The sequence below is a fragment of the Haplochromis burtoni genome, unplaced genomic scaffold, assembly GCF_018398535.1.
Source record: "Haplochromis burtoni strain Fernald_Lab_line unplaced genomic scaffold, NCSU_Asbu1 Contig_923, whole genome shotgun sequence".
NCBI classification, from domain to species: domain Eukaryota; kingdom Metazoa; phylum Chordata; class Actinopteri; order Cichliformes; family Cichlidae; genus Haplochromis; species Haplochromis burtoni.
Genome location: NW_024583284.1, coordinates 1 through 11,748, shown reverse-complemented (window position 1 = coordinate 11,748; position 11,748 = coordinate 1). Strand labels below are relative to the sequence as shown.

The following is an 11,748-nucleotide window of genomic DNA, read 5'->3' as shown; positions in this document are numbered from 1 at the left end:
CTTCCCTCCCCATCTCCAGCTGCCTCCCTCTTCCCGCTCCACCACAACCACCCACACATGCAGGACCTTGGAGTAGGGGTATGTCACCAGGGCACACTCTCATTACACATACATATAGGATCTTGGGGGTGGGCACGATACACGGAAGCCAAAGTACCATCAGGGTGTACACCCCACCCCTGGCGTCGTTGCCCACCTCTCAATGTTAAATACACGTAGACATTGAGGGCCAACAGGAGGGACCATGCGCTTACCTGCTGCTCTCTGGCAGGTAGCTCCATGCCCTCCTGGGTTTTAAATGCACCTTAGAACACACATGCATCAACACTACAATGAGCGGGTGGAGGGAGGTTTGGAGTCTTCTCTCACCCCCATTCTCTGCGACCTGCTGGAGCGGGGGGGCTAGGAGGAGGAGTTGGCCGTCCGACTGCGGTCTGGAGTGTGGGGCCTCCCTGCTGCTGCGGAGTCGGGGCGGTCTGCCTCCCCCCACCGCAGGGAAAAGGGTAACACCACCTGGGTCTGGGTGCAGTTCCCCCCCTCCAGGGGCAAGGGTACCTAGACCCGGGCTTAGAGTACGCTTGGGGAGTGTGATCGTGTGTACAGCGTCTCTTTATGTCTGTCTCCACGTTGGTTGAGTGTGGAGTAAGTGTATATGAGAGCATGAGGGTGGGAATGGATGTTTGTATATGTGTGTGCCTGTATTGTCTGTGTCTATATGTCAGGTTGGGTGTCAGGCGCCACCTCTCTGGGGACATCTTAGGCCCTCCAAGGTATGGAGGCCTCATCTCCCCCTACCACCACTTCCCCTGCCAGTGGCGGACTCCCTCAGACATCGGTGCGTTGGTGGTTCTTTGTGTCCGGGGGTGGGCGTCCAGGTACACACCGGCTCACTCCTTGGCGGCCGCTTATCGGGGCCTGGAGCCTGGGGCTTGCTCGGGCCACTTCGGAGGTGGGGTGCCCCCGGCCTCTCGGCCTGGGGCTCGGTCACTCAGGCACGGCTGGCTGCCGGCGGAGCTCACGGGCGCGTCACTGCAACTCCCCCTGGTCTTCTGCTCCGCGGCTGCTGAGTGAGCCCTCATCTGGGACTCTCCTCAGCTCTTTCTGGGACAGTGGCGCGGCTGCCCCTCTGTTGGTCTTCCTTGGTCTCTTGTGTTCTGGGGGCCTCTGGATGTCTGGAGTTTTGATCTCCTCCATACCTGCTTCATGCCCTGGAGGACGGGGCTGTGGCCCCCCCACACCCTCTAGCAGATCATTACATGAAGGAACCTTTTAAAAAAACAAGCGCGTCCATGCTCACAGGTGTACACACGGGTGATCACACCCACAAACTACACCCTTTTTGGCTCCTACCTCAAAGCACACTGTGTTCTGTTGATCTTATGTGCTGCACAATAATGTGTAATATTTAGTATTTACTGTCATATTCCCATATATCATTGTGATGTTGTTTATTCTATTACTCTTGTTCTCTTCTGCTTGTTTTCTTTTTTCTTTCTCAGCAGGTGACCCAGGTGACTGATATATGCATTTTTTTTTCTTTTCTTTTTCTGCTCACTCTGTTGGTTTTTGGTTTTTGCCCTTCTCCCCCGTCCCTCTTCTCAGCTGTTTCTCTTTCCCTCTTTCTTTCTCCCCTTCTTTCCCCCAGTAAAGTCTGTCCCTATTCAGTAAGTGAAAATAAAATAAACAATAAAAGGTGAATCAAATGGACCATTATCGGCAAGGCTGGGATGGTCAATTTGGTAAAGTAAATCCGTTGGGCATCTTTCTTTGCCTTTAGACAACAATTCTGATGGCAAAAGAGCCAAACGGGACAGGCAAAAAAAAAAAAAAAAAAAAAACATCAAAAAAAATAAAAACAACAATAAAATAAAATAAAATAAAATAATAATAATAATAATAATAATAAATTATTATTAGTCAGGCAAGTATATCATATACCAAACATGCTTCCAAACTAATGAAATTTTTTGCATTCTTCACATCAGGTCAAAATGTACTTTTTTTTAAAAAGTGACTGGCACTGCGGAAATGGATCTACAGCACCACTTAAGAAATTTTAAGAACTTCTAACAACTTATTTACAGCTTGAAATACGTGTATGACATTTATTACACACAGATTCAGTGAACCCAATCCAAAGAGGAAGTCTGGAAGTCCGCCATTTTGAATGTAAAATGACATTTTGGCACAGTTTTAGTGTTTTCCAGGCATCGCTGGTTTACACATTCGCCTGCAAAGTGAGAGGTCACTGGTTAAATTCCATTTGGTTACTTCAGGAACTTTTTGGGGTTACTTCAGAAAGGGACATCTTCGTCAAAGCCATGTTTGTGGTGGAATTTTGATCATTTACCACTGGACATAAGATTTTCATCTCTAAAAATGTATTTTGTCCAGTCTGTCCCAAACTTCACGTTTGATGACAGTCTGGCGACGACTACATGCCAATATCTGGTCACACATGGTGCCACAGTTCTCATATAACATTTTAATCAAGACTACCCCACTGTGATTGAAGTATTTCTTGCAAAACAATCATAACCAAACAAAACCTTTCCTGTTCTGTAAATGAACAGTAGGACAAAATGATTACTAGTCATTGCGGAAAGCACAATTAATGTTTTTGTTTACATCGTTGGAACGAGGAAAAATTCCCCCACCACAAAAACAGAAATACTCATGAAAGCAACCTGTAGTGCAAACACGAGGGCTGAATTTATTACTTCCTGCACTAGAAACCTGCCGATGTTGCTGATATGGATAGATCACCAGTCTTCCTGTCTTTATCTTATTATCTCCTGTTGAGATGTTGTAGCAGAAAATACAGCCTGCCCGCAGCACAGAGGCACACGTGAGAGTCATCAAGGAAGGCAACACACAAGTGTAACAGGTAATGACTCAGGTCCAGTGAGAGTCTGAACACAGGAACTTACCTGACAGGAATGTACTTGTCATTACAGTTTTTCTGAATTGCTAAAACACATTTCCTAAAATCTCATCTCTTTGTGTCAAAACACTAAACACAAAGTGTAAAATTCAAGTTACACTCACTTAACCTTTGACTTGTCTTGCAAAACCAAACGTTTGACCCAAAACTATTTGAACTTTACTCAAAATCAACCACTACTGTCAAAAGCCACACAAAACCAGCCAATGTGCAAACACAACTTAGCAAAGATTAGACACTACAAAAATAAATACAAAACACTGTGAGATAGCTGGAAAATAATATTTATCTATTCATTCATTTATTCTTGTACTCACATTTTACAGTTTTTTCTGATGGCTTTAACCCTAACTGTGATTCTTATAGCACAATTCCTAAAACTATTAATACTTATAGCAAAACCACTCACTGAGTTTAAATAAGCAACATGCAATTCTTTAACAACATTGCAACAGCAAATACTGATCTTTTCGAACTAACACTCATGTTAACAAAATTCCCACTTAGCAAATATTATGGACTCATATGCCAATGTTGGACACACTGTGACTTGTATTGCATCAATCACTAGCAATAAGGCACAGGAATGCTATGTGTACAGGAAGAGCATGAAGATCAGGGCCGGAGACTAGAAAGTGAGAGGACGGGAAGAGCAAGGGGATTAGGGGAACAAAAGGACGGGAAGGAATAGAGTAAAACATACATTTCGAATGTTACCCTACTGTTCAACACAATTTCTAAAACTTAACTATAGCAAACACAGTTTGAATAACAACAGCTTGCACTAGTTGCATTTGTAACAAGCAACCGTACTACATTGACACACTTGGAATAAATACTGTTTCCATCCTATCACACCTAGTTCTTTGGCCATTATTACACATTCAACGTCTACATGCCACATGTGAAAACTTTTTTAGATAATTAGTTCACTTTGCAATCAGCCTAAGCACTATAATACAGGTAAGCCTGTGTGTCGGAGTACAATGGAGGGAGCAGGAAGAGTGAGAAGTAGAGGAGGCCGAGGAAGAGGACGTGGAGGTGAAGAAGTAGGACGAAGAGGACACGACAAGGAGGAGCAAGAGGAGGACGAGGAGGGGGGGGAGAAGGGTAAGAAGAGTAAGAAATAGAATTGCTGATGACATCAGAGCTACAATAGTGGACCATGTAATCAACCGTGGAGTGACCCTGAGGGAAGCTGGCCAACGGGTTCAGCCTAACTCGAGCCGCTACACTGTAGCAAGATCATAAGGACATTTTGAAATGAGAATCGGTTTGTACAGTCACTTTGCACTAAGATCTGTAGCACTGCCATATTCTAATGAGAAACACAACAATACCATAGATGTAAAATTCCAGAAGATATTTTCCCCAGTGCCTTTGGACTAGAGGACATTGCATGTGATGTAGACAAAATTTTGTGGCCAGATCCAGAGAGACGACACGATGTAGACTGATTTCTTTTTTTTCCTCAGTGAAATTACTATTTGTTTTGACTTGGCAAATAAACACTTGTGTTTGTTTTGATGTGTGTAAATAAACACCAGTACTTGAAGTTTGGATCCGTCTATGTTTATGGACCTATGACAAAAGTGTGACCTCAAATTGGCATCGTGACACAGAGAAAAGCAAAACCCAGATGTGTGTGTAGCAACCATCAGGTGGCAGTGGGCCATGTGGTAAGTAGAAATGAATGGCGTGGTCAGTACGTGTGGATACGAAAAACACCATGTGGACGAACGCCGCCCATCCATCGGGAAGAGGTAAGCGTAGCTCTCGGGGGTCCACGGGCAGAAACGAACAACTGGGGTGAGGAATATGGCGGGGACAGGGTTGCGTAGTAGAGGGGGTGAACAGAAAAAGTAGCCAACAGACAAAAAAAGGGGGCGGAGGGCAATCACTAAAACCAACAGACCTGGTATGGGATATTGTATTTGTTTTAAATGTTATATACCTATGTGGTATGTGACTTTTGTTGCCATGATGCCAGGCCTCTCTTGGAAATGAGCTTTTTAATCTCAATGAGATTTTTTACCCGGATAAATAAAGGAATAATAATACTTTCTGGGAGCGTTCACCCTAAAGTTTAGGCATACAGCTGATCCCATGAAAAACTCCAAGACGAGCATTAGGATGCAGAGTTTGCGGGCATCCGTTGTGCTTTACATATGTTCTTTAATCATAAAACACGAACCACTTCCTGAACCGGATTTCAGGTTTTCAGTGACGTCACTGAGTGGTAAGGAAGCAAGGCACTTCATTTAAAAACATCCTGGATGTATCGACAGACGTGTCGAAGCCTCTGTACAGGTTAATCTCCTAATCCATACCTGTCCTGAGAATGGCTTTGAGCGGTTCTGAAACGATGGACCGGGACGAACCCGAAGAGACTTTCGTATTCCGAGCAGTGAGAATAGCAGCTGTGGTTGCGCTATACTGGTTTGTCTCGATAACGATGGTGTTCCTCAATAGTCACCTGCTGGACAACAAAGACTTGGACGCGCCATTGTTCGTCACTTTTTATCAGTGTATGGTCACTGTTGCACTTTACTGGCTCATGCAGCTGCTATTAAAAATCTCCCCGCAAATCATCGACTTCCCCTCGGTCAGGTTCGAACTAAAGACCTCCCGGGAGGTCCTGCCGCTGTCCATCGTGTTCATCGGCATGATCACCTTCAACAACTTGTGCCTGAAACATCTCGGGGTGGCTTTCTACACGATAGGCTGCTCTCTGAGCACAGTTTTCAATGTGCTGTTATCGTAGATTATCCTGAAACAAACCATGTCTTTCAGGGCTCTGGCGTGCTGTGGGATCATATTAGATGCGTTTACTCTGACATGTTCCTTATAATTATTTGCATGCGATAATACTATTGCAACCCGTTCTCACTCCCGACGCGTAAAATACTGACGATTTGTCACGCGTCGGGAGTGAGAACGGGTTGTTTATTCATAATGTTCTGCTTAAATACATGCTAAAATATTTAGGGGTAACTGTTTGTAAAATGATAGTGATGTGGAAAGTAATAATGTTCATTCTGTTTTACAAAAGAATTTAAAAAAAAAAATGGCTGGTTTTAGAAATGTATCTTAATTTCTGGAAGAATTTTGATAAAGATGGAAGGAATCCAATGACTTGTTTACCTAGCATGCATTTTAGCTGTATCAAACAGAAACTTTAAAAAGATAAACCAAATTCTTTATAATTTAATTTGAAACAATAAGCAATATCTCATTGGCAAACGATATATGGTAAAATCTGTAGAAAAAGGAGTTATAGATCTAATTAATTTTAAAATAATCAATGGTCTTACTAAGATGAAAAAAAAAAAGATTGCAGACATTTATCAAAAATGAACACCAGTTCACCAAAAAGAAAATATTGAAACTGTCCAAAAATGGTTGGCTTTGAGGATTGTAATTCCTGTGTAAGTGTGGGTTTTTTAATGTGTTGGGTTTTTTTTAATGCAAAAAAACAAACAAACAAAAACCAAAAACACAGGAATTTTTGTGTATAACATTTTTAATTATTAGAAAGACTAGAGTGTGTTGTGTGTGTGTTGTGTGTGTGGTATATTATATATATATATATATATATATTATAATATATTTCTTTTGTCAACGGAGATTTCTTTTGTCATTAGCAGCCCCCTTGATAGAGGCACAAGGTATGCTATATATACACTCAACAAAAATATAAACGCAACACCTTTGTTACTGCTCCCATTCCCCATGGGATGGACGTAGAGACCTAAAATTCATTCCAGATACACAATATAACCATCCCTCCCAAACAGTGGTCACAAATCAGTCCAAATGTGTGGTAGTGGGCACATCTGCTATATTGAGATAATCCATCCCACCTCACAGGTGTGCCACATCAGGATGCTGATCTGACATCATGAGTAGTGCACAGGTGTACCTCAGACTGCCCACAACAAAAGGCCACCCTGGAATGTGCAGTTTTGTCTCACAGCAAAATGCCACAGATGCCACAAGCAATGAGGGAGCGTGCAATTGGCATGCTGACAGCAGGAATGTCAACCAGATCTGTCGCCCGTGCATTGAATGTTCATTTCTCAACCATAAGCCGTCTCCACAGGCGTTTCAGAGAATATGGCAGCACATCCAACCGGCCTCACAACCGCAGACCTCGTGTAACCACACCAGCCCAGGACCTCCACATCCAGCAGGTTCACCTCCAAGATCGTCTGAGACCAGCCACCCAGACAGCTGCTGGAACAATTGGTTTGCACAACCAAACAATTTCTGCACAAACTGTCAGAAACCGTCTCAGGGACGCTCAACTGCATGCCCGTCGTCCTCATCGGGGTCTTGACCTGACTCCAGCTCGTCGCCGTAACAGACTTGTGTGGGCAAATGCTCACATTCGATGGCGTCTGGCACGTTGGAGAGGTGTGCGCTTCACGGATGAATCATGGTTCACATTGTTCAGGGCAGATGGCAGCTGAGAATGTCCCAGTTCTTGCATGGCCAGCATACTCACCGGACATGTCACCCATTGAGCATGTTCGGGATGTGCTTGACCGGCGTATACGACAGCGTGTACCAGTTCCCACGAATATCCAACAACCTCGCACAGCCATTGAAGTGGAGTGGACCAACATTCCACAGGCCACAATTGACAATCTGATAGACTCCATGCGACGATGTGTTGCACTGCATGAGGCAAATGGTGGTCACACCAGATACTGACCGGTTCTGGGTCCCCAGACCCCCAATAGCGCAAAAAACTGCACATTCCAGGGTGGCCTTTTGTTGTGGGCAGTCTGAGGTACACCTGTGCACTACTCATGATGTCAGATCAGCATCCTGATGTGGCACACCTGTGAGGTGGGATGGATTATCTCAATATAGCAGATGTGCCCACTACCACACATTTGGACTGATTTGTGACCACTGTTTGGGAGGGATGGTTATATTGTGTATCTGGAATGAATTTTAGGTCTCTACGTCCATCCCATGGGGAATGGGAGCAGTAACAAAGGTGTTGCGTTTATATTTTTGTTGAGTGTATATACAGAAATCCTACCAGTGGCTGGACAAAGCTGGACTGAAAGACAGCACAGAGGCACTAATCATGGCGGCACAAGAACAAGCTCTGAGCACAAGATCCATAGAGGCTGGGGTCTATCACACCAGGCAAGACCCCAGGTGCAGGCTGTGTAAAGATGCCCCAGTAGGGTTGCCAACTCCCTGAAAAATAAATAAGGGACACCTCGTGGCCAGGGCCCCAGTTGTCTTCACCCTTCCCAGTGTGGTGAATTTTCTAGCTCTTTTTTTGTGTGTGAAATTATTTTTTTAACCATTTGACTTGAAGTTGATTTAAGTAGATGCATATTCTTTGTGATATGAACACATGTGAAACAAATGATCATTTAGCCATTTATTTTTAGCTCAAAATGACAACATTAACACAATAAAACAGGTCTCTTTCTTAAACAGAAGCCTGTCATGCTTAACTTTTGAGAATATAAGTAAATCTTTCTTTAAAAGAACTCTGTCCTGCTTAACTTAAAATAATAGAAAACAATAGAAAGAAAAATATTCTTGTAACAGTGCACATTTAGTGCATTTAGTACAATTGGCTTCAGTTGAGGTATTATTTCAGCTTTTCTAATGCTAATCAGCTGCTCCTGTTTGTAAACCCCCCTGCACAGTTACCAGCTGTCAGCTACCTAAAAAAGGATCCTGGTGTTATTTGTCTCTCAGAAACAGTTCATAACTTCCCTTCAACTCATTCATGTCACCTAAAAGGTAAACCTGTTTCTCCATCACCTGTTCAGCTCTGATGATTCAGTAAGGACATCTCCTGGTTTCATCTTCATGTTTCCCTCTCACCAGATAACCAAACCATATCATGACCAGCAGCTTTTTTGCAGCTGTGGCTCCAGCAAACATCAGCTGATACTAGAAATTAATATTAAATAAATTCTAACAACAGCTGATCAAGCTTAAACGTGCTGCTGTTGTTTAGCGCGACATCCGCTGGTTTCCTCTTTCGGCGCAAAGTGAGCGATAAACAAACAAGAGAGCCGATCAGCTGATCATTGATCAGTTTCATGATTGAAGTAGAAACGGGAGAGGGAGGGGGGAGAATGAGAGAAGAAGAGGCAGCTGTGCAGCAAAGACACAGAATAACTCCAGCTTTGTGTCTTTTTCATTGTAGCTGAATTACGGGACAAACTGTTCCTTTTCACCTCAATAAGAAACGCGTAATATTTTCTCTGAATACCAGACGGGACGGTTGGCAACTCTAATAACTTATGTGACCAAGTGGTCGGCGGGGTTATGAACAAAATAAATAAACTTGACAACGCCACCTAGGGGAATTACACCCCCAGGAAATATATTTAAGAAAAATAAAGAAAAGGAATAAAAGAAGACCGCACAGATTCAAGGATGCACACTGAGGCAGGTTGGCTTCCAATATTAAAACAGTTTTATTTATAGAAATGAATAAAATATTATAAATAATATTTTATAAATAAAATATTAAAAGTCAAGATGTAGCGTCATTATTGACAGTGTCCTACAGTAAAAATAAACAATCGTGGAACTTGGACTTACCAGCAGCCGTGGAACCAAAAGAAAATCACACCACAAGAATCACTGCAGACCACCCAGTGCTGTACAAAAGAAAGTGTGAAAACGACCCACCACCTGAGGTCCCAGGGCCACTGGCTCGTCCTCCTTCACTGAAATAAAACACAGAAAAGTATGTTAAAAGAATAAAAGGACACTGAGCGTCAGGCTCGCTACAAATCATAAAAAGACTAAAACACACCTTAATAACTTTAATAAAAGAAATCTAACACACACACACACACACGGGAAAGGCTTATTCCCCACGGGTCAAACTACCACTCGTGCTGGTAATAATTATTCTCAGGCGTAGGCCGGTCTGGCTCCCCACCGGCTGAGACCGGCCACCCAGGTGATTTAGAGTCCCAGCACGACACTCGGGCAGAGAATCACTTCAGCCCGATCACAGAAGTATGGGTACGAACAACAGCCCAGGGTAAAATAAAACACCAGGCGAACCCAAAAAAAGGTAAGCCTACTTAATAAAAACAAGATAAGACAAAACAAGACAAGACAAGACAAGACAAGACAAGACAGCAGACTCCACCAAGGAGGAGTTCCCAACAGCAGCTGAGAAGGCAGTCCACTCTTCCAATTTAGGTTGGACAATTTACCATGGAGAGGTGAGTACAGCAGAACCCTGAAACAGATAAATGTAACCTTAAACTCTTATAGCTATGAATGCTAATAAAAGTAGTTCTAACGGCTTACCCCAGGACCGGAGGCACTATACTCTCATTGGTGGAGATACCACGAACACCTCTCTCCGCAATGGCAGAATTAAACAGACTGCTGCGCTACAACAGGCCGGAAAAGGATATTAACACCAATTCCAGTATTCGGAGGGAATCTGAGGTTAAGCGAGAGCATACCTGTAGCTGTCATATAATCGGCTCTTGCTGATCAGTCCGTCGCAGTACGCCAGCATTTACTGCTGTATCGTACCAGAAGCTCGGGAGGAATTAATTCAACAAGACATCGGCTTAGCTTTATACAGGCTAGCGCCACCCTGCAATCAATGTGCAGGTGGGTTCCCAATTAACCCGATCACCTGATACAAGGAGCGAGTGCAGTGGAAAGAGAGCGAGGGTGGTAGAGCGAGCGAGAGAGAGAGAGAGAATGAGAGAACAAACAAAACGGAAGGCGAGTAGCCCATCTGGCTACATCTACCCCCCTTTTTGTATTGGCGCCCCGACAATAACTCAAGGAACCTAACACCATGGCCTGAATATGGCAAGCTGAGCATTAGCAACTGACGCAGATTCAACAGGACGTGGCAAGTGATAAACATTTGAGTGATGACCAGCTGTTGAACGTGCTGTTCTCCGTAAATGTGGCCCACTCACCTCAGACTGTTCAACAGAGCCTGAGGAAGAACCTGGGGGAGCAGAGGTCGAGGGTGCTACAATCACACTGGGAGTAGACCTGAGCTCCACCGATGGAACTCTAGAGGCATCGGGAAGTGACACCACAGGTGCGACAGGGTGTGAGGGTACCTCAGGGACAAGGAGCCACAACTCGTCGTCACTCAGAGAGGTCTGCTCTGAGTCAGCGGGTACAGGTGGGGGTGGAACCGGTGGACCAGGTGTAGGCGGCCCTAGGCTGACCTGTGCCTTTAACATGTCACGATGGACATGTCGAACCTTCTCCAAGTCTCCCACGGGGGCAATGGTATAAACAGCCCCGTTCTCTTGGGGTGCCCTCAACACCTGATAGACCACAGAGCTCCAAAGGTCCTGGATCTTGTGCCGGCCCCGGGCGCTGTGATCTCGAAGATACACCAGCTGACCGACCTTTAAAGGGACAGGGTGGACTCTCTGGTCATGCCGCTCCTTACGACGGTCAGCGGCCAGCGACAACCGTGCCCGAGCTCCCTCAAAAGCCACCATTAACCTGGCTTGGTGCTCGGCCACCCAGTCCTGTACCTCTCCAGGCACTGGGTCCTGAACGCGGCCTAGAAGAAATCAATAGGCAGCCTAGGATCCCTGCCAAACATCAAGAGAAACGGTGACTCTCCAGTGCCCTGATGTGGCGTGCTATTATAGCAAAAGAGCACATGCGGTAAGCATGCAGCCCAGTCACGTTTCCGAGATGATGGCAGAGTCCGGAGGAGGTTATGGAGGGTTCGGTTAAACCGTTCGCACTGCCCATTACCCGCTGGGTGGTAAGGGGTTGTACGGGACTTGGCTAACTTCTCG

At 44.7% G+C, this 11,748-nt stretch overlaps 1 protein-coding gene across 1 annotated transcript; it reads right to left on the bottom strand.

Moving 5' to 3' along the window:
• Positions 1-10,186: 10,186 nt before the first annotated feature.
• On the bottom strand, positions 10,187-11,504 carry LOC121812904 (the record flags this gene model as incomplete). Its single annotated transcript, XM_042216103.1, has 2 exons — positions 10,187-10,342; positions 10,423-11,504. A coding segment is annotated over one exon (743 nt), but the record flags the coding sequence as incomplete, so codon positions are not given.
• Between the last annotated feature and the right edge of the window lie 244 nt (positions 11,505-11,748).